At 56.2% G+C, this 24793-nt stretch overlaps 1 protein-coding gene across 4 annotated transcripts; it reads right to left on the bottom strand.

Annotated features, from left to right (window-relative positions):
* Positions 1 to 174: 174 nt before the first annotated feature.
* On the bottom strand, positions 175 to 24767 carry OGDH (oxoglutarate dehydrogenase). 4 transcript variants are annotated; one of them, XM_071579342.1, is made up of 24 exons: positions 24688 to 24767; positions 21296 to 21544; positions 16232 to 16420; positions 14315 to 14405; positions 10842 to 10886; positions 9132 to 9247; positions 7987 to 8141; positions 7441 to 7587; positions 6903 to 6993; positions 5814 to 5993; positions 5566 to 5694; positions 4872 to 5051; positions 4547 to 4699; positions 4211 to 4313; positions 3885 to 4013; positions 3372 to 3522; positions 3149 to 3276; positions 2740 to 2918; positions 2525 to 2596; positions 1953 to 2078; positions 1287 to 1359; positions 735 to 898; positions 480 to 634; positions 175 to 396 (listed from the first exon to the last, which is right to left on the bottom strand). In XM_071579342.1, the coding sequence occupies exons 2-24, from the start codon at positions 21515 to 21517 to the stop codon at positions 276 to 278; spliced, it is 3099 nt and encodes a 1032-aa protein (XP_071435443.1). In that variant the 5' UTR covers positions 21518 to 21544; positions 24688 to 24767; the 3' UTR covers positions 175 to 275. The 4 variants fall into 4 exon arrangements, with proteins under 4 accessions (XP_071435443.1, XP_071435442.1, XP_071435445.1 ...); XM_071579341.1 differs by lacking the exon at positions 14315 to 14405 and adding an exon at positions 14094 to 14196; XM_071579344.1 differs by lacking the exon at positions 10842 to 10886.
* Between the last annotated feature and the right edge of the window lie 26 nt (positions 24768 to 24793).

Below are 24793 nucleotides of genomic sequence, written 5' to 3'. Positions count from 1 at the left end.
CATTCACTGCAGTGGACCCCCCAGAGCACAGCCCTGGCGATCTGTCCCTCCAGGGCCCCAGGGGGCCGCGGGTCTCACCCGCTGGGGGGGAGCAGCCCCCAGCCCCTTTCAATCCCAGAGTGACCACAGCGGTGCCACCCCGGTGTGAGGCAGACAAGGACTCAGGTGCCAGCATGGGGTTGACAAGGTCTGTAGTTGAAGGGTGGACAGGCGAGCGAGGGACAGACAGACGGACAGACAGACAGACAGAGGGGCATGCTGTGCCACGCCAGGGCTCAGGCCAGGTCCTTGAAGGCATCGAGGTTGAAGGCCGTGTCGAGGAGCCGCTGCAGCTCCGTCAGGTGGGTTTTCTTATTGCCGGTGGCGGGGGCAGCCGCTGGCTCCCGCCCTGCGTACCTGCCAGGGGAAGGTGAGGGGTGAGGGGCGTGGTCTGCATCCCCAAACTCCTCCCAGCCCACAACCACCCACCGCATTCCTACCAGACGGGCTTGGCGCGGTTGATGGTGGTGCGGAGTCGGGGTTTGACGTAGTCATAGTAGCCCTGGTTCTTGTGCTCCTCCTGGCACCACACCAGCTCAGCAGCCGGGTACTTCTGGGCCTCCTTCTGCAGGAGGTCGAAGGGGAACGGCGAGAGCTGCGGGGGACACAGAGTGGTGTAACAAGGGACATGCAGCAGCATCACAGGGGCTGCAGCACCCCAGCCTAAGGGCACGGAGGGGGCAGGAGCTGCTTACCTGCTCCACCCTGGTGATGGCCACGTCGGCCTCCATCTGCCGGGCCTTGCGCTCCCGGGTCAGGTCGTAGTACACCTTTCCAGTGCAGAACAGCACCCGCTTCACCTGCTCAGGGTTCTGGGCCGCGGGGCCACTGTCAGGGATGACACGGAGGAAGTGGGTGCCTGCCAAGGAAGAGAAGGGCACTGTGGGTTGCAGTGCCAGCAGCTGCTGCATCCATATCCCATGCCAGCCTTTCCTGGGACCCCAAGAGGCACAATCAAGCAGCTGGTACTGGGTCAGGTCCCAGCACAAACCATCACAGCTCTGTGCCGCTCGGGGCTGCCAAATTCCAGCGGGAAGTGGCTACCGATGAAGTGTCACTGAGCCCCAGGTGCCAGGGTGCCAGGCGTGGCCCTGATGAGGGGTGGCTCCCGTGGGCCGAGGAGATGGCCATGGCCTCGCTTGGCCCCTCTTCAGCACGGGGAGGCTGCTGCCAGGTGAACTTTACCCGAGGCCACAGGTTGGTGGAGCTGTGCGGGGGGAATGCAGGCGGCTCCGTGCCCCTCGTACCTGGCAGCATGTCATCGAAGCTTGAGCGGGCTTCGGGATGGCGCAGCAGCGACTTTGGAGTGAAGATTATCAGCTGGAGTGGGGGAAAAGAGGCAGAGCAAGTCAGTCACCCCTGCCAGAAACACCTCCCCTGTGAGCCAAGACCAGAGCAGCGACCTGCCTGTCCTGCCTGCCCTCCCCTGCCTGTCCTGCCTGCCTCTCTTGCCTGCCTCCCTGCCCAAGCACAGGAGCAGCCACCAGGGATTTGTTTCCCACTTCAGCTGCTGCACTCTGCCACATTGGGCACTGGTTCCTGGCAGCACTAGGTGTCCCAGTCAGGGTGGCCCCTGGGGAGGATGCCAGGGTGCTGCTGGGGACATGCCTGCCCCACAGCTGGAGCTGATGGGAAGCAGCTGGACTGGGTTATGTACCAGTGCCCACTGGCCCTGAGCGTTCTGACATCGCTGGAGTTTGGGAAGCTGTCACAGCCCCTGCAGCCCACATGAGCTGGCAGCAGCACATGGTACTGAGCCTGCCCAAGCACGCTGAGGTCCTTGGCCAGGCAGAGGCCAACCACCTGTGTCTGAGGTGCAGAAACAAGCTGCTCCCAGCCCTGTCCCAGCCTGGCACGGACACGGCCCTGCCCTGCCTGGGCACCCAGCCGGGGACAGAGCTGCTGGCACTGACCGGTTTGCGGAAGGGCAGGAGGATCTGGCGCCGCAGGACGTGGAAAAAGTTGGCTGGAGTGGAGCAGTTCACGACGATCCAGTTGCACTCATAGAGCTGGCGCACATCGAAGTCATCCAGCAGCTTCTGCCTCAGCCAGCGCAGAGGAGGGCATTTCAGGAAACACAAGGTGCCTCTTGGTCTCATGGCTCCAGCAGTGGGTCCCAGTCCCACCTCCTTCCCTCCCTCCCTCCCTTTCTCTCCAAAGCACACACAGAGACCTGGGAGAGGCTGCAGAGCCATGCTCCCCTCCTTGGGCTGGCCATGGGGGCAGCCAGCAATCCCTACCACGCCACTTTTGGGGCCACCTCTGCCTCGCACATTGCCACAGCCCCAGGTTCAATGGAGGTGCAGCCTGGGCACCAGGTTCAGCCCCTTTCCCTAAACCCTCCTGGCAGCACGAGCCCAGGGCATCCCACACCTCCAGTCACCTACTCCCACTGTGCTAAGCCCACATGGGTATTCCTGCCCTCTGCCCAGCCTGATCCAGGACGCAGGAGGGCCAAGCTGAGCTCCACATGGTTGCCACTCACAGGGAAGACATCAGGATCATCGTTGCACATCTGCAGGAATCGCTCTGGGCGGGCAGAGGAGTGCTCAGGACCCTACAGGGACCAAGCAAGGGGACAGTGAGCACAGGACCAGGCAGGCACCAGAAATCAATGCCAGGCACTGCCACGACATGAGCAGTGCTCTTTGCCACCACTGCCAATGGCAAGCCTGCAGTGTGAGCTGGGTGAGTCCTTACCATGCCCTCCATGCCATGGGGAAGCAGCAGGACGATGCCATTCTGCCTGACCCACTTGGCCTGGCCAGGACAGATGAACTGGTCAATGATGCACTGAGCAGTGTTGTGGAAATCCCCAAACTGGGCTTCCCAAAGCACCAGGGCATTGGGACTGGCCATGGCAAAGCCCAGCTCGAATCCTGAGGAATGGGAGAGTCACAGAGTATTCTGAGTTGGAAGGGACCCACAGGGATTATCAAGTCCAGCTCTAAAGTGAATGGCCTCTACAGGGATCAAATTCGTGACCTTAGCACTGTTAGCACCATGCTCTAACTAACTGAGCTAATCTCGGTTTAGAGGAGCAAGGGGGTTGGATTACCCTCCCAGAGCAGCCTCACCCTGGGCAGCAAGCACAGACCCACTCACTCACCCAGGACACCGTACTCTGACAGGGAGCTGTTGCAGACAGTGTATGGAGCCTGGTTGGGCCAGAGGTGGTTCATGGGGATACAGATCCTCTTGTCCACATTCTGATCATGCAGGACATGGTGCCGATGGCTAGAGATCAGGAAAGTGTTACTCCATCATCAACCTTTGCATCCCTTCCAGAAGGGCTGGAATTGCCTTTAAAGCCTCCAAAAGCAGGGCTTTACCTGAACGTGCCCCTCTCCACGTCCTGGCCGCTCAGGCGGATGTGGATGCCCTCTTTGAGCAGGGAGCCAAATGCCATGTATTCTGCCAGGGCCCAGTCCACCGTCCTGTTCTTCACCATCTCCCCACGGGTTTTCAGAATACGGCTCAAACCTGCAGGGACAGGAGTTGGTTGGTAGCCAGCACAGGAGGGAGCTCCAGCAACACCAGGTTTGTCCCACAGCTGGCACAGGAGAGGGACTCCAACCCTGGGATCACTTGCAAGGCCTCCTCTAGACCTGCTCTAACAGGTCTAGATCTTGCTTGTACTGGAGCCCCCAGAGCTGGACATGTGCTCCAGGCAGGGGCTCAGGAGTGCAGAATAAAGGGGGATGATCCCCTCCCCAGACCTACTGCCCACACATATTGAGGCCATGCAAGAATCCAGGTCCCTTCCTTTCAGGCCACATCCCAGCCCTATCCCACATCTCTCTGGAACAAATGCCCGGTCTGGCACAGCTTCCACAAGCTCCTACCTCCATGGATGGTGAAATCTTCCACTGGCACTGAGCTGGCCACTTGGCCAATGTGTGTTAAGTCCTCTTCGTTGAGTCCAGTGGAAGGACAGGTCATGCTCCGGGGCTGCCCATCCAAAGTGAAGAAACCTGTGGGAGAAGCAAAGTCACCATGCTGAAGCAGCTGTGCCAGCTCTGTGGAAGGAGCTCACATCACAGACACCCTCAAGCAAAGGTGGGGATGCCACTTCCCCTCCAAGATGAGATACCAGAAAATAACTGCCATGGCTCTGGAGAGGCTGGGTGCTTTGCTAGGGACCTCCAAAATGCTGTCAGTAGCAGCTTACCTGGCCAGGGTGAGTCCAGCCAGTGCTTAATGTGCAAGATCTTCTCATCCTTGGACCTAGCATGGGCCTCCTCACAGATCTTATCATACTTGGCAATTTCCTCCTGAAAGGCAGAACCAGGAGGAGAAAAACATTAGCAGAGGGTCTTCAAACAAGGGTGCTGAGCCTGGGGGCTTCAGTGCAAGCTTGCATGGGTGCCAGAGGTGGTACCTTCAGGTGACAAGCACAAGCAGAAATGCACCCACCGCATCACTCTCACCCAGGTCTGAACCACACAAATAGTTTTCCCTGCAGATGCCACCTGCAGTTTTCCTTTCAGGCCCCATGGCACCATACCTCATACTCTAGCTGATTTACCACCCCCTGGGAAATCAGCAGCTCTGCGTATTTCTGCAGCACTGGCTTCTGCTTCCGGATCTGTTTGTACATCAGGGGCTGTGTGAACATGGGTTCATCCATCTCGTTGTGCCCATTGCGCCTGTAACAAACCTGCCAGGAAAGGAAAGAGCCTTTGAATGCAGCTGCCTGTAACCCACCACTCCAAAAGCACTCAGAGCTACCTGCACCTGCCTTAGGGAGGGTCCAGAGCAGCCCAGGAGGGGCCCAAGTGCGCTCCCGCCAGTCCCAGCTTCAGGGTAAAGCCTTGTGCCACATTCCTTACCAAATCCACCACCACATCCTTGTGGAAGGTGCTTCTCCACTCTGCTGCCACGTTGCACACGTACACAACGGCCTCGGGGTCGTCTGCGTTGACGTGGAAGATGGGCGCGTTGACCACGCGGGCAACGTCGGTCGGGTACGGGGAGGACCGGGCCATCCGCGGGTCTGTCGTGAAGCCAATCTGTACAGGGTGAGAGGCAACAGGGTGAGCACAGTGTGACCAACTGGACTGGGAACACCTCCCTGCTGTGCAGCCCCTTTGGACACCGATGTCACAGCGGGCTCGGCGTGTGGCAGCTGCACCTTGCTGGCTCAGTGCCCACACAGGTCCAGGGGCAGCTCAGCTGCTGTGGCTGAGCTGGGGATGCACAGCCTGCCCATCTCCTGTGCCCAGGCACGGCAGCACAACCCACCACCTGCTGCTGCACCTGCAGGGACAGGCTGGTCCCTGTGAAGTGCCTCTGGTTTCCATGAGGGCAGAAGGGATCAGCCCTGTGTGACCTTGCAAGCTGAGCATTAGGTTCTATCACCTCTGCACCAGACTGGGGGGTACCCCCTGCTCACCTCAGCTTAGGGCTCCTGACAGCAACACTGGCAAGGAGACAGTTGCTGCTGGTTCCAGCTACTGCCCCACCCAGAGCTGGTGGAGGCAGCTCTGCCAGGACCCGTGGGCACCGAGGGGATTTGCTCCTCACCTGGTTGTTGACCACAACATGGACGGTGCCGTGGGTGGTGTAGGAGGGCAGGTCACTCAGGTGGAATGTCTCGTACACAATGCCCTGCCCAGCAAACGCAGCGTCTCCGTGCAGGAGGATGGACATCACCTGGGAGAGGGGAAGCCACGGAGGTCAGCGGGGACAGCGGGCACTTGCCCAACAGCTACTCCATACCAAAAAACATCCAGCCCAGGCCACTTCACTGCACATATCTGAGCACCACTCACCTTCTTCCCCTCTGTGTCCCCACAGTAAAACTGCTCTGCCTTAGTCTTGCCTTGAACAACAGGATCAGCTGCCTCCAAATGAGAAGGATTTGCCACCAAAGAAAGGGTGATGTTCCTGTCGGTGACACGGTTAATCCGCCGGTGGTACATTCCCAAGTGGTACTTCACATCACCAGAGCCCTGATGGAAGGGAGAGGAGAGTCACCTCCAGGGGCATGAGCAGCTTTTGGGATGTGGAAGGAGACCTGAGACAGGGCCGTGCTGACCCCAAGGCTGGAAGAGTGGGACATTTTTGGAGGCACTGGCAGAACACAGCAGGTACTCACTGCAGGAGCTGACCTGGCACAAAGGAAAGCCTGTTCCAGGTGCCAAGCCACCATCAATCTCAGACATGCATCCAGCCCATCTAGGTACAGCTGAAGGTATAGGGGAGAAAGCAAGAGTGGTGGGCTGGGGGAAGACCCTGGAGAACAGGTAATGCTCACGTAAGCTCTGCCTGCACCATTCCCAATATGCTGCCAGGTTCCCCACCAGGGCACCTCAAGGCTGCTGGCTGCTGTTTCCTCACCTTGAAACCCCACTGAAGGTCATGGCAGGCTCAAGGCAGCCCAGCTTCCCAATCATCCCATATTATCATGCTGCAACTTTGGAGCACAAGTGCATTGCAGGGACAGAGCCTGCAGCACAAGCAACTTGAAACTCGGGGCTTTTGGAGCTGCTTCAGAGCCCCAGGTGGGGATCAGGGACTGCTGCAAGGGTACAAACCAACTTCTGCTCCCAGCCCCCTTCCCCTCACCTCGGCATCCACCCCAAGGCTGCTGGAGACACTGGAGAGCCACTGACAAGCGTGTCTGTGCTGGAGACACTGGCAGTGGCCAGGACATCCATCACCCCCAGGACAGACAAGGACAGACCTGCAGTGGCACCTACACAGACTCCCGTTGTCTGGGTGTGCTTGCAATGTGGAAATCCTTACAACGCCAGTGCCACCGAGTGGGAGCAGAAGCAGTGACACAACACAGCCACATCCCTCGGGGACTGTGCAGGGACAGGCAACAGCAGCTTGCTGCAGGCAGGGGAGGAGCTCACCTCATCAGCAGCCTCCAGCTTGGAGTCAAACTGGCAGAAGATCTGCTCCAGCTCTTTCCTGATCACGTTGGCGAGAACATTCAGGCGTCCCCTGAAAAAGCAAGACTGTTGCTGGCAGCCATCAAGTGCTGACGGTGACCTGCCACCCCCTCAGCACACCTCCTGTGACAGCTGCAGGGTCACCCAGGGATGGGGCTTCCTAAAAGGAGCCTGCAGATCCCCAGTACAGAGATGGTTTGGCTGCCACCACATCCAACATCCCTGTCGAGCTGCCCCAGAGCGGGGAGGTGCTGGGATTCCAGCAGGATTCCAGCTCTGCCGGAATTCCCCCTCTTCCAGATGAATTCAAACAAGCTGGAAAGACCATGACGAGCAGAGCAGCCAAGGCCTGAGCTCTCGAGCTGAGGTTCATCACCAGCCAAGACCAGTTAGGTGATGGCAGAAACCAGTGTGCCCTCCAGTCCCACACCCTGGCAAGAGGCAGCATCCCCCTCTGTCCTACCCACACCAAGCACCACCACAGCTGAGGCAAAGTTACCTGTGGGGCATCCCCATGATCACATAATCCACTCCCTTCTCACTCGACTTATCAATAATGGTCTTCAAGGCTGGGATCAGCACTTCACACCCCTCCAGACCAAAACGCTTCTCTGAAGACCATTTCCGATGGAGGAACTCCTCAAACCTGGAAGGCAAAGGGAGAGAGGGATCCGTGCCAGAGCTACAGCCAAGGGCAGAAACCAGGAGACAGACAGCACTGAGGGAGCCAGAGCACCAAGTGATGCTCAGGCTGGCACCATGCAGCACAGGATGGCCTTCCCAGACACTCCAGTATCCCCTCAGAGTCCAGCTGGCTGCTCCCCCTGGCCCCCAAACCGTGCTGCACTTAAACTTTAGTTTTAAACCTTTTCTTTCAGGATCATCCACATTTCCAGGCTGTTTGCCAGCACCTGAGCCTGCCAGGCTCACTGGTGACACCCTGGTCATTAAGCTGATGTCGTCAAGGTGTGACTCAGCTGGTGACTGTGTCACTTGGGCTGGGAGCAAACCCCCCTGGCAGCAGAGGAGAGGGCCCCTGGGGTACCTGGTGGAGCGCACCAGCCTGGCCAGCAGCGTGCGCTTCTCTTCGTTGGTGAACTGCATGATGCCCGGGGTCTCGAACTTCTGCCGGATCCACTGGCACTGCTCCAGGTCGTTGATGAACATGAACTCCACGCCAATGTGCTGGCAATATGCCATCTGCTCCAACGGGAGAAGAGGGGCCGTGGGAGAGCAGCCGGGGCTTCAGCACCTCAGCCCCTCATCAGGCCACAGGGCCAGCAGCTCTTCATTCTCCCCTTTGCCTTCTCAGCCAGAGAGCCCTCCCATGTCAGCAGAGACATGGACCCTCATGCCTGGGGGGCTCCCTGGGGGGACCTCAGCTGCCAGACCCACAACAGCCCTGCTTCGGGAGCCCTGATTTGTTTCCCCAAGAAGGAGGATGTGACAGGGAATGTTCTGGGATGCTGCAAGGCAGCTCGGACCCTACACATGACACAGCATCAAGATGTTTAAATCCCCTCCTCCAAGGGGCTGACAATCAGCCCCTCAAGTCCTTTACATCCACCTCAGAGGGTGGGGGAGAATCAGCAGAAAAACCTCTCCCAACACATGAGGAGCCCATTCCTGCAGCTGAACTAAGATGTTGACACAGTTTTGCTTCTTCCAAGGTCAATCTGTCTCAGCAGAGACCATCTGAGCAGACTGCAATGTGCCTGAGAGCCACCTGTGCTCAGTCCAGGCACAGCAGGGAATGAAATTTGGCAGGAAAGGGGAACCAGCTGCATGAGCGAGAAGTCCCAGCCCCAGGGGTCTCAAACCTGCACCAAGACGGTCTGAAGGACCCCCATAGGGGATCACTGGCCTCCAGCCTCCTCCTGTGCCCTCCCAGCACCAGCTACTGCTTCAAACTGGGAAGCACAGCTAGAGAGGTTTCCAACAAGGCAATATGCAGTTGCCTGGGGTTTGCTCTACCTCGGGCAGACCAAGTGCATTGCTGCAATGCAGCAGGAAGCTGGAGGCAATCAGAGCTGAGCAGGTAACTCAAGGCAGCTCCTATGAGTGGGGCAAGAGCTGAGAAGCAGTTCCCAAACTGAAAATCTTAAAAAACCTGCAGGTTTGCCCAGGTCCTTCCAGAGGCAACTGCTCTGCCCCCAGCCCAGGCTGCACACAGACCTCTGCCCTCCTCACCTCCAGCCGACGGATGATTTCCCGGAGGGGAAGAGCCGACTCATTTCCACCGATGAACGTGGTTGTGGGCAAGTGGAAAACCTTGTCGAGGTCAGATTCATCCAGCCCATAAAAGCCTGCAGGATTTGTCATGAGTGGGACAAGCAAGAGAGAAGAGGAAGGAGAGGGGCCGGGACACCGTCACATGGGGGCCAGGTGCATTTGGGAGAGGTGGGGAAGGGAGGAAAAAAAGCAGCATAAAAAAAAATAGCATGAAGGAGGTTTGTATGGATAAAAACCAAGCCGTAATTAAACAAAAAGACATTAAGCACAGAACAATGAGTTATTATGGGAGGCACCACAGGAAACGAACCACAATGTGATGTATATGCATGGAAATGGCCAATTAAAATCCAGGGTGAGTCAGGGAGTTTGGAGCCCCAAGAACAGAAAAAATACACCCCAATTTTTAACAAAGGAGAGAGAAAAGAAACAGGGGAATTGAGCACACCGGAGATGTCAGCACATGGTGGGAATTAAAAATGGAGAGTCAACGTGGAGAAGGAAATGGTTAAAACAGAGAAAACCCCACAGAAGGAGAGACAGAGGAGCAAGAAAGAGAAAAGGCATCAGGGCTCTGATGGACTCTCATGAATAGCTCAGCCTGGGAGAGGGGCAGTCAGCAGCCCCTCAGGGGTTTGGCTGCCCAGGTACCCCCTCACCCCAATTAACAGCCTTATAATTAGGGCTTTTGCCTAGCGCTGCTCAGCAAACCCCCTCCCTTTGGTGCTGGCAGCTGATGGTTCAGAGGCAGCTCCTACTCATGGCATGACAGCTGTGGGGAGCTGGGCTGGGCCTGGAGAAGAGCAAGCAGGGCCGAGCTGGAGACCGGGATCTGGAGCTTCAGGTCGGGATTGGGAGCTGCAGGTCGGGATTGGGAGCCCTGCCATACCCCAGGGCCATCAAAGGTGCCTTGGGGAAGCTGAGGCACAAAGGAGGAGGAACAGTGAGCAGACCTAGGGTGAGGATTTGGCCCCAAGTCTCCGGGGCTTCTCTGTGGTTCTGTTCAAACAGAAATCCTGGAAAGAGGCATCATTAGCAGGTAGCATCCCAGACAAACTGCCTGTTGAAGGTTTCAGGGATTTGCTGAGGCTTCCAGTCCCAAGGCACAGGGCTTTGGCTTGCTCTGCTGTGCTGCTTTGAAGACTGACACTTTGGGGAGTATCAGATTTTACAAGGAGTTTTCAGGGCTCTAAACATCTTTCCTTCTGCTTTGCTGCAGCCTGCCAGCTCTTTGACAATGCCCAGTATTTACAGAAAACACCACTGGACAGGGGAAAGGCAAAGGATGAGCTGCCAAATTTTGCTTGCAAGAAAACCAGGAGAAGACAGCTTGGATTTTTATGAGCCTTGAACCAACCAGGGAGATTGAGGCCTGGTAAAGTTAATGTTCACAACAAAATGTGTACTGTAGCAAGCCAGGCATGCAAACACACGGTATAGAAACGGCCAGCAAGGCTCTACATTGAGCATTTCTACAGGCAAAGTGTCACTAAACACACACCTACCTCAAGACTTTTGAGTATGAATTCAAAATAAAACATGTCACAAAACTCAAGAGTGGTGGGAGAAGGGGGGGGGGTCCACTTTACCGGCTCAGTTCATGCCCAGAATAACCTATTCAAAGAGAGTCCTGCACTCCAGAGGGTTAAAGGCTCATTAATTGCATACCTCCTACTGTTAACACTCTCAGCCGCTCCTTGAACACTGCGAGGTCTGGGGGAGCAGGGAGGGGAGTGCAGAAGGGGAGAAGATAGAGAGATGCAGTCAAAGTTAGTAAACAAACCCTGGAACCGTGAGAACTAGTCACTGAGAGCACAAGTCAAGAAAATACAGTATTTAAAATACAGTCAAAACCCATCAGAGGCAAAAGGGATGGGATGGGATGGGATGGAGGATGACTACACACTAGGCGGAAAAGAAATCCTTGTGGGAAGTCTTGACAAGTGGAGGGAGGAGCAGGAGGGGAAGGGGAGCATCAGACACTGGGGAGCAGTTGAGCTGCATGGCTTGAGATCTCTCATGTGCACACCCTGACGGGAGAGGGGCATGGCCTGGCACGGCACCTTCACCTGCCACGACCAAAAGGCACCATCCTGCCAAGCTGCACCGTGGGGAGCAGGACTCTCTGGGAGCAGGGAGCTGCCTCCCACCAACACCTGCTTCAGAGGGTTTGCTCTGCTCGTGCTGCTGGGAGGATCCCAAGGCCAGCCCAAGGAGGCCTCTGCACAGAGGAGGAGGACAGGGAGCCAACAGGCAGGTGATTACTGGGGCAGCGAGGCAGGCACACACAGCTCCCTCCTGGAGCACGGCCGGGGCGGGCGGCAGCGCCCACACCCGAACCAGCAAAGACTGTGCAGCACCAGAGCTGCCTGCCCAGCCAGGTGAGGCGACCCGAGTGCCTCAGTCTCACCTGGGGTACAAGAAAGGCCTTGGAAACACCTCTCCTTTGGGTCAGCAGGAAAAAATCAGACATTTCCCCAAAGTGGGGAAAGGGGAGGTGGCAGCACTCCCAGTCCAGCTCCCGCCAGGGGCTTGCCTGGCTGGCTCCTCCTGAGCTGGAGCAGGATTTCCATCAGTTCCCCTTGGCAGGAGGCAGAGGCAGCTGCCTGCCCGGGGGAGACAGACAGACAGACACTGAGACACACACGGCCTTCCACACACCACCCAATGTCAGCCTGCTAAGGCAGCATTTCCTCTGACAGGTCACACTGAGTGCCAGCAGTCGTCCTTTCCTTGTTTTACACACTTACCATGCCAGACCAGCTGCAGGGGAAGAGGAGGATGAGATTACTTGGCTTTTTAAACAGGAAAGACAAGGGAAAGGGGAATTTGGTGGCTCTAGCCCCACCACTCCCTCAGACTGAGTAGCCCTGGGAAGGTTTTCTCCCCCTGACATTTTCCCCAAAGCTCACACTGCTTAATTCAAAGAGCTTCCAAACCAGAACCAAACCAGTTGCTAAAAAAAAGGCAGTTGAGAAGAAAGATCGATTTCCAAGATTAACCATCCAACTCCTTTGAATTGCAGCACTGCCACAGTTTAAACTGCTGGCAGCAGAGCTCACACCACAAAAGCTGACCTTTAAAAGGTTTCACTGCTCACAAAGAGGAAACAAGATTGTTTCCAAGTTTCAAAACCACTCCTGTTATTAACTGCTCCATCAAGCGTTAAGAAATATTCTTTCAAAGCAAAAAAAGCCAGTAGGATCTGCTTAGAAATTGGCTTTCTCTGCCACACGCAGGAGACACCCAGCCCAGGCTCAGCTGGAGCTCTCTGTGCACTGTCACAGCACCTTCCTTTCCTTCTGAACTACGTTTGCCCAGTTGTAGTTAAGATTGACCAGATGAGATTTTTCAGGATAAGAATATCAGGGGAAAATCTACTTGGTATAAATAATACTCAGAGCAAGATAAAAAAAGTCCTTTGATGAGATCTAGCCACCTAAGTGGGGTTCTACCATGGAACACAACCCTGGTGTGAGCTGGCAGCTGCCACCAGCACATCTTGTTCCCAGCACTCATTATTTCCTACAAATTCATGTATTCCTGGGAATTTAATCAAGACCAGAAACCACAATGACAGGTATCCTAATACAAAGGCCATGAAGCAACAGAGAATAAGCTTAAGGGCTGGCTCAGACACAGAGATCCCATGCTGAGGTTCCCTTCCAGCTGAGGCACCAGGAGACCTTGTTGTGACATTTCAGTGTGTAATGGGAATGGCGCAGAGAGACTTTTACCAGGGCCTGCAGTGCCAGGACCAGGGGCCAGGGCTGTACAGTGCCAGAGGGCAGGGTAAGATTGGACATAAGGAAGAAATTCCCCCCTGTGACGGTGGGCAGGCCGGTGGGTTGCCCAAGAAGCTGTGGCTGCCCCATCCCTGGAAGTGTCCAAGGCCAAGCTGGAGGGGGCTTGGAGCAACCTGGGATAGTGGAAGGAGAATGAAGCAGCTTCCTCATCATCCAGCAAAGTGGTCCAACCAAAACCTACTCCTTCCCTACGCTCCTGGTACATGTAATCCTGTTGGGAGGTGCAGCAGGCGCAGGGCTGGTGTCCCTGTGCTGGCAGCTGAGTAAGGATCAGGGTGGTTCACATGCACCGTGCTCTCTGATCGGCCCAGGTTAGTAATCATCACTGCTGCTCTACTCTACGTTAGGAGCATGAGCGTGCCTCGGGAGCACTGGAGTGCCAGAACACCCTGGGAAGCACCAGGGAGGTGACAGAGTTCAGCAGCTTCATCCTGGCTAGGAGAAAGGCAGCAACTACAGAGATCAGCTCTAAAGCACGTGGAGCGGTGCTGGGTTTAAACACTTTTGGATTAGGATTTCAAGTCCTGGGCACCACACATGCTGCTGTTCAACACTCATGCACCACTCGCTCGAAGGCATTGGGATTTCCACCTCTCTGCTTAATGGGAATGCATCCCAAAGCTTCCTTGTTATGATCACCAGCAAGGACTCATAGTTCAGTCTTGGAAAAAGGGCCTTTAAGGGAATTACAGATGCTGGAGCAAGCTGGGAGCACAGGGGGGCAGGGGCAGCCGCTCAGCCCGCTCGCCCCCAGCTCTGAGGGTCCCCAGGGGCAGCAAGAGGAGCCGAGAGAACAGAGCTCCAGCTCTCACCAACACAAAACCTCTCTGCTTTGCGTTTCCAGAAGTTTCAGTTGCTTCCAGCCCTGGGACAGTGAGTTCAGTGACATCACTGATTGGCACCGGCTGGAGGAGAAACATGAGCCAAGCACTGAGGTGACAGACAGAGGGTGGCAGGACTGCACCACTGCCACCAGCAACTACAATTTTAGAGTGATCATTACTAAGGAAACTTCAGACCCTTCCCCCCTGACCAGTGAAGCAATCTACCTACGAAGCTGTGAGAGAGAGAGGAGCTCAAGCAATGCAGCACTAACTGCTCTCAAAGCCCTCACCCAGTTTGTCTGTGGATGTGACAATATCGGCTGGAAGGGAGGAGTCCAGATCTGCATCCAAGATGCCCAGTGGGTCGAGTTGTGCTACATGATGCCCTCGAATCTATGAAATGCGCCAGGAATGGAAAGGAGAACAGGAACCAAAAGGGAGAGAAAAACAAAAGAGGGGAGGGGTAAAAAAGTTAAATTACATTAGAATTAATTTGCAGAGTAATTCTCACCGACGTTTGGAGAAACAGTTACTGGTGCATCATCAAAATTTACACAACTAATGCCGAGAGGATCAAGCTTTGCAATGTGGTGACCCCTGACCTGGAAGCAACAACACAGATTAGTCATTAAAACAAGTTAATTGAAGAGACATTCCTTAAAAAAAAAAAAGTTAAAAAGCTTCATGCACAGTTTCCCTCTTTACATTCTATGCAGAGCCACCCCAGTTCGAGCTCCACCTGAAGCCTGGAGAAGTTGGGTTTACTGTCACCTGCAGCACACAGAGGAGTGCCAGCAGCCACCAGGACTGCTCTGCTCTGCCTGATGCCATCAGGGGGGCAGGTGGGGGGATGGCAAACTCCTTCACAGCAGAGACCCTCCAGAATCAGGGTACAAGGGTCTCTGGTGCTTTCCCAGTGTCCAACCCCAGCAGCTCCTCTCTACAGATGCACTAACTCCACACCAATTGTCTCCTTCTAAGCGTCAGAGGCACATGAAGAGGCAACTTGCCCAGAGAAGCTGTGGCTGTGCCATCCCTGGGAGTGTTCAAAACCAGGCTGGACAGGACGTGGAGCAACCTGGAAGGTTGTACTGGAAGATGTCCCTGTCTGTGGCAGAGGGGCAGCAGGGCTGAACAAGATGAGGGCCCTTCCAACCCAAATCATTCTGGGACTCTGAATTTTTCAGATTTTGACAGATCCAGGTGCTCTCTTGTCAGTATGGTAGAGAAAACAGGCATTGCCACCAGTAGCAGGAGCTCCTGAAAGGCCAAGGGATGTGTCCAAGGAACATGTGCCCAGCTGTGCAGCAGCTCAGAGCACTCCTGTGACACCAGGGCCAGAAGGGAGGCAGATTTCTCACTGCAGACAGCTTAGCAAAATACATCCAAGAGCCATCACCTCCCTGTGCTGCCACTCGGAGCCTGAAGAAGAGACTGGAATGCTGAAGAGGTTACAGATTCTGTGTTCAAACTGCTGACTTGGAGCTTCTGCCTCCAACTACATCAGTCACCATGTGTTCAAACTTGCTGTCTGCCCACTTGTCCCACTGGCAGGAGCTGCCCTAGAGCTGGCAGGGTGGTCACCTCCCACGGACCCAGCCATCCAGGTCACACAAACAGGTGCCAGTGCTGATGCTGGCACTGGAGGCAGGCAGGGCAGGGCAATATCTTGGAGGCAGAGAGCAGGGCCAAGGCTGGGCAGACCTTTGGACTTGTCCAGCACTGCAGTTTCTGCCTTAACTCATGGCCTTGTGTGTTGGATTTTCCCCCCACCTGAGCAGGAACACGACGCACAGCGAGGGCTTGGCCACAGGACAGGTGAGCAGCAAACGTGCTCAGCAGCCAAGTTCGTTACCTTCGCACCAATTAGAGCCCCCACACTGATGAACCAGAGCATAACCACAGGTGAAAGGATGACACAGATGCAGAAACACATTTAAATGTTCTCTCAAGCAGAACTACTTTCTGGCCTTCTGCTTCCTGCTTCAAACTCATTTCTCCCAGAGGCCTGACTTGGGCAGTGTTTGGTCTGAGCTGCAGCCCAGCAGCACCACGGGACTCTTCCAGTTCCAAATCACATGGAAATGTTTCCTGAGCTTTCATTTTAGGATCTCAGAAGTTCTCTCAGCAACATGGGGAGGCAGGATGGGTGTCCCACATCCCTGCTGAGCATGGCAGGAGCCCATAGCACAGGAGCAGCATTTCAGAAACCAGCAAACCACCCTTTGTGGACAAGACCTCCCCCTCTCTAACACCCTGTTTGGATGACAACAGCTGAAATCTTCCTATTGTCCAGCAAAGCATCAGCTGAGCTTCTGCCTAACCAGATCAGCAGCTCCTATTCCAAACCAGGCATCTCAGCCCACCTCAGCCACCCACAGCCCCCTCTGCAGAGGACACGACCCTCCTCAGCACAACACCCCCTTACCTGATATGCCCTGATGAGAGACTGCACTGCAAGATGGTCCTCCACCAGCTTATCCACGTTGGGCTGTGCCTGAACCAGGAATTGGGCTTGGGACAGGGTGGAGAGGCTGGTACTCAGTGGAGGGGGGCTTTGGTAAGCAGTGCCTGGAGCAGCTCCAGCATTGGCGTTGCGAAAGAAGATATCCCATGACTAGGAAAAGGGAAAGAAGAGAGGAGGCAACAGGGTCATCACCTGCAGCCCAAGAACCTCCTCACTCGAGGTCACAGAGGTCTCAGCTCTACTGCCAAAGCAGGGAGCAGAGCTGCCTCCTGCCCTGCACCTGCTGCTGAAGGCACCCACCTGCCTTGGACAGAAGAGCAGTAAAACTCTTCCACTATTCCAGGTATGCCATTATCCCACTTCCCATTCATCTGGATTGTTTCTTTTGGCATGAGGCCATTCCCAAAGCCCCCTCCCTCTGCAGTGGTGAGCAGGACAGGACACAGTGATAGCCCACCCCTGCCTCAGCTCCTGGAACTGCTGCTCTGAGCAAGGAGTCCCAGCCTGGACTTCCAGTTCATTTCCTTCTCCCCAGGGGAAGCCACTGCTCTCTAAATACCCCCAATATTTTCTGAAAACATTTTGCCCTATAATCAAATACACCTCTTTATCTTTTCCATGGTCTGAATGGCCTGAGACCTAAATCCCAGCATTAACTGTGTTGTCCAGCCCTCAACCAGCAATGTTTTTCTTTTCCCCTCTTCAATTTGTTGCCATCCTCTTGACAACACCGAGGTCAGCACTATGCAGGTACTCCATGCAGTGCTCCTGTGCCCACAGCAATGCAGCTGTCACCTCTACTCCTGCCCCCTCTGCAGATGGGCATGTCGAGGTGCCAAGGAAATAAATCAAACCCCCCAAAAAATCCCTTGACGTATTTGCTGTAACTGTCATACTTTTCCAGCACTGCCTGAAAAACCCAGAAGTGTCCCAGGCCAAACCAAGTTAACTTGTCTCCTTGGGGAGGCAGCAATGGACCTGAGGAAGGGGAGAGCCCAGCAGAACAAAGTCCAAGCCACATCCTCCTGTCACGCTCACCCCCCACGTGCCACGAGCGATGGCAAAGGACGAGGGCACAGTGGAGCAGTGGGTGTGTGCCAGCCCTGACCCAGGATGCCAGGTAGAGCAAACAAATCCCTGGGATTTGCATGCTGGTTTTAGCCCAGGAGTCTCTCCACCGGCTGGGAGCTTGGCACCCTGCCCCTTGGAGAGCACCAAATCCTGCCAAACCCAGAGTGTTTAAGCCAAGAGGAGAAGTGGCCTGAGAGCAGCTCCAGGTGTAGTTTGGGGCAGAAAAGACAGGTTTGGTCACCTGGAAACAGGGTGGAAGGACTGGAAACACCCCTTGGCCAGAGGAGCCCCAGCTCAGCCGTCCCTGGAGCTCTGGTTGCAGGGCCCATCACATGCCCCAGGAAGGTATTTCCAGCCCCAATTTACCCAAACACCCTATCACATGACTGCACAAGGTGAGTAAATTTAGAAACAGCTCATGCTGAAGGAACATAAATAAAATCTGGAACGTTTAGGCACTCTAACTGATAAACAATCACTCCCCCAAAGGCAAGTAAAAAAAGTAAAGATAGAAAACACCCAATGCCATTCTGACTCCTAAAGGAAATTTTAGTGGGAGAAGAGGGAGAGCTGCTTTCTGATTCATCCCTGCTCTTCTCTTCCCCAGTCCCACAGAGCTCCCGGGTGGCCCAGAAGGCATCAGCTCCTGTGAGCAGAGGGACAAGCATGCAGGGATGGGCTCCATGCCCTTGGGATGGGGAGGAACCTGGCTGGCTGCTTTGCTCTGTGGTTTAAGGCTCTTTACTGTACTGGACAATGACGGCAGGCAAGAGAAAGGGACCATGTGTCAGCCCGAGAGGGAGGGGGCTGAGGACATGGAGAGAGCCAGGGGTGTTGTCTTATGAATCTCCTCCCTTCTGCCACTCATCAATATCAGCCCCTTGGAGTTGCAATTTGCTTCTGCTTTGAAGGAAAAGCCTCGCTTTAAGCTCTGCAAACAAGGCGTGGCACCGGCTGCATCAGCTCAGGCACTTTCACTGAATGCTTTATTGCCCTATGGAATGATGGCCGGGCGGCACAGGGAGGGCTGGAGCCCTGACAAGAGCTATAAAAATGTCAGCTTTCAACCTGCTGATGTGGTTTCAGATTCAGGAGTGTCCAAGGGCCACCCCACACGTTTCTGGGGAGCACAGAGGCACCTCTGGAGCTCCTGTCTCCCTGGGGAGAGGCTGAACAGCCCCATTAGTTGCCCTGCTCTATCACGGGAAGGAGAACTTTGCCTTAATCTGGCACTTGCCGAAGTTCACAGCAGTAATAAACTCACAGGGTTATTCCCCCTCAATCCTCTGTGCCCTGTGAGTGCTCCTCTGGCTCTTATCCCTGTACAGACACACACACAGGGATATGAGATACACAGACATGTATGTTGGGTACAAGAGAGCTCAGATTCATTGCATTTTTACATCCCACAGCACAAGGCATTCACCTGGACAGGCTCTCCTGGCACTCTCCATGCACTGGCACAGTGGATGGGTGAGCCAGCCCAGGCCTCACAGGGACCCTGAGCCCAGCTCTGGGAGCAGAGCTCAGTGCAGGCTCCTCTGCTGGGAACAGCCTCAAACCAGCTCACCAAGGCAAACCAGCCCCTTCCACCAGCTCAGCTCCCGGCGAAGGGAGCAGGCTCAGATCACCTCGCTCCAGTCTCTGCCAGCTCGGAGGCGCGCACGGCAAGGGGACAGAGGTGACACCTCCCACCAGCTGCAGCACCAGGGACTGGGCTGGCAGTGCCCTGGGGTGGGAGGTGTGTGAGGGACACACAGCCTGCACCTGCTGCTCCCTGCTCCTTCCCCTGCCACACGCTCCAGAAGCACCAACCCTGTCCAGCACAGTCTGCAAGCCCAGCAACACCTCCTGCTCCAGCAGAGGGGAGAGGAGGAACATCAGAGCTCAAGGCTGGAGGAGGAGGAGCCTGAACCAAATTTAAGGCTGGTAACCTTTGCTGAGAGGCAGTCAGGCAGGACTGATGGGTCTGTGCTCTGCACACTGCCATCTGCCTTATCAACAGACAAGGACCAAGGACTTTCAGTGTTCCACGGTGCAATCGGGTCACAAACCCCCTTGAATTTAAAACCCCAAACACTGGCATGGTAAGGAGTCTGTGTTAAGGCCTGTTTGATGTACAGACCCACGGGGAGAGCTGTGTCCCTTTCCTAAGGTTCAACCCGAGCTCTGGGGGTGCTGAACTTGCCCCAGGGTGTATGCAGGTACCACCCACATGAGCTCATAGCTCTCTGCCTATCTCTCTGAAGCACCTGTGATGTTGCTCAGGGTACCCAAGCTGGCCCAGAAGGAGAGTGCTCCCACTCCCTGGGGACACAATCCCAGGAGCAGGCAGTACCAACCCTGTGGCAGCCCACTGGCACCCACTCTGCCTTCTCTTTCTCCAGCCCTGCTCACATTTTTATTATTCTATTATTATCCCACACTGCTCATCAGACCTGGAAACTGGAGCTGAAGGACTGCACACAGAACTCCCCCCTAAAATAACCTTATTTTTACCTTCTCCTAAACAAGTGCCAAAGCTTGTTCTGCAGTTCAAACCCCTGGTGTCTGCACAGAGGAAGGGGATTGCCCATGCCCAGCTGGGACCATTGCTCCAGCTCAAAGCCTTAGAGGTTTTTGGTGACAACAGCAGAGACATCCCAGCTCTTCCCAGCAGCAGGTGTTCCTCCCAGAGGGATGCAGGGCTGGAGGAGCAGCTGGTCTCTGCTCTGCACAGGGACAGCCAAGCCTCAGTCGGGTCCCTGGGACAGCCTGGCTCCTTCTGAGAGCTCCACCCTGGGATCTGCCCCTCCACCTGGCAGGATGGAGGCCAGTGCTCTTCAGGGACAGGGACAGGGACAGGGACAGGGACAGGGACAGGGACAGGACGTGCCTCCCCTGAGAGGACATGGGCTGACAGGGCCCACGAGTGAGTGAAACCAGAGACAAGCCCAGCCCAAGCACAGCAGCTCAGCATCCCAGCAGGGATGGGGGAGCCATGACAAAGTGGCAGACCTTTCCAGCACCTGCATTTTGGAAGGGTGAGATCAGTGCTATTGAAAACACATCAATGCTGCTGCAAGTGCTGGAACATGGGACTCCTTACACCCAGCTCCTCATTCACCCCCTGCATCCTGCTCTGCTCGTGTGCTACTGAACAAAGAAAATCCCTGCTCCAGTTCAGGGCGTGTTCCAAACAGTCCTAAAAATCCCCTGGGTAATGCTGAGACTTAGTCACTACAGGAACATTTTCCTTGTGACACGCTGGGGATGGGGAACAATTCTGTCAGGTTTCAGAACTCCTCTTTCCAGCTAAGCCCTCACCTGACAGGCTCAGGCTTGCTGGAGGAGCTTCAGGAATTCATACCAGGACAGACCTCGGCACATACTGCCCACAGCTGGGTTGTTTTCCCACCTTTAAGTTCAGGACAACTGGTGGGAATCCCTCAGGCCACCAGACCCTGTCCTCCTCCCCAGGCTGTAGATCAGCAGTCTGACTTCATGCACACCAGCTCAAAGTCAAGCTCAGCTACAGCACATCTGCCCCAACATGGAACACCACCCATGCCCAAGGCAAAAAGCAAACCAGTCAGGATGTGGAGAAAACCCTCCCTGCCCCAGTTCTGCATCCTGCCCTCTGGAATGAACCCTCTCATGAGCCATCAGAGGTGGAAAGAACTCAGCTTCGGGAGCTTGTTATGGGTGGAGTCCCAGGAGAAGCCATTCCTTGTATCCGCTTGAGATCCAGGACGCTGCCCGTGTCCCGAGCCCACGGTGTTCCCTCTCCAACAGGAAAGCTCCTCTTGGCTCTTGCTCAAGGAGTCACTGCTGCTTCTCTTGGCCAAAGCGAGGCAGGACCATCCACAGAGACCTGGCCCCTCTGGGCCCTCCTCGGGAGGCTGGCACTTACCTGCACCTCTGCCCAGACACCCAGAGAAGCCCAAGGCACATCCTGGCAAGGCTGCTCCTTACCTTATGGACACTTTTGGGATTTTCCAGCCAAGCATAATACATTTCCTCCACATAGTTTGAACTAGTCCCACTGAGAAAGGGCTCGGCAGCCACGGGTGCGCTGTAGCACCTGAGCTGTTGGAACGTCCTGGGGGCTGCCACTCTGTGCTGGGAAAGTGTCTTTACAGTCTGAGAGGCCGTCAGCGGCCTCAGCTTTGCCGCACAAGTCCTTAAGTTAAGCATCTCTGTCCCGACGCCTCCCGCAAGCTCCTGTGGCAGGGGAGAGAACAGAGAGCTGGGTTAGCAATTACTGCACAGAGCACTGAGCACAGACCACCCCCTCCACCCCAGGCACAGAGAACTGAGCTCAGGATCAGTTTCTAGTTCAGATTAATCCGCCCCCCCCCCGCCCCAAGGGGGAGTCCCTGATGGCTCCAAGACACAGCTTTTGTTCTGGACGCTCGGCAAGGCGGGGTCTGCCTCCCCATCCCGGGCATTGTCACCTCCCAGTCGTGACAGGGAGAAGCAGATTTCCTTGGGGGGAACCCAACACCAGCCTCAAGGGAGTCACTGAGTACCAAAGCCACCCACGTCCTTTGATTTCATCACCTTCATACAAACCAGGGGATGTTTGGGGGTGAAACAGCCTGGATTAACAGCACAAGGTATCAGTTCCCCCAGCACATCCCTCTTGAGTCCCCTCCAGCATCATCTATCCCTCTTCCAATAATAAATCCATAAAGAATTCTTTGAATTTCTTTTTATTATTTTAATATTTCCTCTGAGAATCCTCTTTATGTTTGTTTTAAACAGGAAAATCCTCTGAAACTCAAGATTCCAGCAGGAGTGGGACACTTTGGCCCTTCAGCCTCCCAGGTACAGGGAGGTCACAGGAGTTTAAAGAAAAGCACTTTAAGCACTGAAAAAGAACGTGCTACCAGCTGGATTTTAGCAGTGAACATCCCATTTCCTGTCACACCTGCTGGAGCCCCAAGGGGTGTGTGTCTCCAGGGCTGCACAAGTCACAGCAGGGCAACCTCCCAGTCCCTGTGGGAGCTGCTTCCATCACTCTCCCTCCCAGGCAGGTCTGGGCTTCAATTTCTGTGCCCACTGTGCTTGGCTGAGGTTTTCTTGATGGTTTGTTGTGATGTGCACCAGGATAAAGTTGGGAAGAAACCATGGACAGGGAAGACTCCTTGTAAAACAGGGGCTCAGTGGTGCAGAGCCCTCGGGAATGGGCTCCAGGACAGGCTGGCCAGTGGGGGCAGCCGTGGGGTTACACACATCTGACCCTCCCCTGCAGCCCAGGAGAAACCACAGGAGCAGGATCATCCTGAGGGAAGTGCTGGCATTTGGAACAGCTCTTCTTGGAGCTGCCCTTTCCACCAGCTCCTCCTGCAACAGGCACTCTGGAGGCTGGAGCTGACCCAGCTGGCTGGTTTCCATATCCCCGACCAGTTTAACAGCAGCAGCCCAATGTCAAAGCACTTATCAAGCAATCACCAGATTAAAATGAAGTTTCACAGGAGATTGGAGACAACAACACGCCTTCACAGGCAGCATTTTATCAGCCAGCCCTCCAGCTTTGCCTTGCTGACTCTAATCCTGCCCATCCCAAACCACGTTTCTGTTCAGAGTGTGAGGAAGGGCTGGAATCCCTCGAGTTCAGCCAGTGTTGGTCAGATTTACCCAAGGGGAAGAGGGGACCACTTGTCCTTTCCACCCTGCCCACAGAAAGGCTGGTGGTGGGTGTGGGACAGCAAGTGCAGCCCCAGCAGAGGCTCTCCCAGCTCAGCCTGCCCCAGTTACACAGCACAGCACACGTGGGTATTGGGAAGACTCAGAAAGCTGAGTGTGCAGCCAGGAGAAAAGAAGATCCTGGGGAGATCTGAGAGCCCCTTCCTGTTCCTAAAAGGGCTCCAAGAGAGCTGAGAGGGACATTGGACAAGGAATGGAGTGACAGAAGTGGGAATGGCTTCACACTTGGAGGGCAGGGTTAGATGGGATCTTGGAGAGGAACTCTTCCTGTGAGGGTGGGCAGGCCCTGGCACAGGGTGCCCAGAGAAGTTCTGGCCAGGCTGGACAGGGCTTGGAACAACCTGGGCTAGTGGAAGGTGTCCCTGCCTGTGGCAGGGGGTGGAACTGGATGGTCTTTAAGGTCCTTTCCCACTCAAAGCATTCCATGATTCCATGACACAGAGAGCCCACTGAACCCGGTGCCTGAGGACTGTCATGCACATGGCACAGACAAAGCTTCAGGACGGAAGCAGCGGCAGTTTCAGTTTGGTGTCCAGTTTCGATGCTGCCACTCAGCAGCTTTCTGTGACCTCTCTGGAAAACAGGGAGGTTAATGCCGGGGTTTGACCCAAAATGAGCAGAACCAGCTGTTTTCTGAGAGCCTCTTGCAGGAAATGTTGGCTGAGAGCCCAGTCAGAGGCAGGGCAAGCTCAGAGCAGAGATGATTCCAAAGTGTATCAAAATAGAGCACGACAATCAGAAGGAAGGGAAAAAAACCCTGAGTCTGAGATAAAGGATATCGGGGCCACTCAGGAATTCAAAGGTCACCCACGGAGTGAAGGCTGAGGAGGGTGCAGAGGGACGGCCGGTCTGGGCCCGATCCTCACCAAAGGTCAAGGCCCAGGAATACCCACAACAGATGACGGCCCAGAGCGCGCCAAGAGGCAGATTAAGGCGCTAAACGTGACCGCCAGCCCCGGGGATGGGACTCACGGCGGGTACCGGGGGTTGGCTCGAAACTCGGGAATACTTTTGGGTTAAAAACAGCACAAATTGCGCTTCGCAGGAGGCCAGGGCTGAGGGCCGCGGCCACAGCTGCTCCAGCAGCGGGCGGGCACCTCCGGGCCGGCGCAGCCGAGCACCGGGGCGGGCGGGGGCCGGCGCGGAGCCTCTGCGGGGGCTGCACGGCCGGGCCCGGCCCACCGGAGTCCCCGGGAGCGCGGGGAGGGGCGGCGGGCTCGGCCGGGACCCCCGAACGGGCGGAAGGGCCGGACCGGGGCGGCCCCGGGGGGGGCCCGCGCGCCGGCGGGCGCTGGAAGGGCCGCGGGACCCCCGCGCAGGGCCCGCCCCCGCCCCGCGCCCGCCAATCAGCGCCCTCCTCCGCCGCCTGAGCCCGCCCCCGCCCCGCGCCCGCCAATCACCGCCCGCCGCCGCCGCCCGGGCTTGGCGCCGCGAGCCGCCTATTGGACAGGCGCGAGCGGCCGAGCTGCCTTCCCATTGGCCGCGGGGCCGTCCGTCTCGCGCCAGTGCCCCCCCATTCCCCCACGGCCGTCCGGGCGGCGCCGCCAAGGACACCGGGGCGCGGCCCCCCGCCCGCCGGGACCCCCGGCCCGCCCCGGCCCCCGCCCGCGCCCCGCGCCCGGTTCCCCCCGCCCCGGCCCCGCCGCGGCTCTCACCGGCGCGTCCGCCCGGCCCGCCCGCTGCTCCGGCTGTGACAGCGGCCCCGGATTCCGCTCCCGGCAGGCCCCGCCCCGCCCCTGCGTCACGGCGAGGCCACGCCCC

This window comes from Pithys albifrons, chromosome 29 (genome assembly GCF_047495875.1).
Source record: "Pithys albifrons albifrons isolate INPA30051 chromosome 29, PitAlb_v1, whole genome shotgun sequence".
Taxonomy (NCBI): Eukaryota; Metazoa; Chordata; class Aves; order Passeriformes; family Thamnophilidae; genus Pithys; species Pithys albifrons.
This window is presented reverse-complemented; position numbering and strand designations above follow the sequence as displayed.

What these genes read in the sequence shown, in the direction of transcription:
- OGDH (XM_071579341.1), bottom strand. Translation starts at nt 21,517, where the DNA reads ATGCTTAACTTAAGGACTTGTGCGGCAAAGCTGAGGCCGCTGACGGCC. An exon ending in AAATCATCCGTCGGCTGGAG is followed by an intron (nt 8,142 to 9,131) that starts GTGAGGAGGGCA and finishes CCGTTGGAGCAG; the next exon opens with ATGGCATATTGCCAGCACAT. An exon ending in ATGATCCTGATGTCTTCCCT is followed by an intron (nt 2,079 to 2,524) that starts GTGAGTGGCAAC and finishes TGGCTGAGGCAG; the next exon opens with AAGCTGCTGGATGACTTCGA.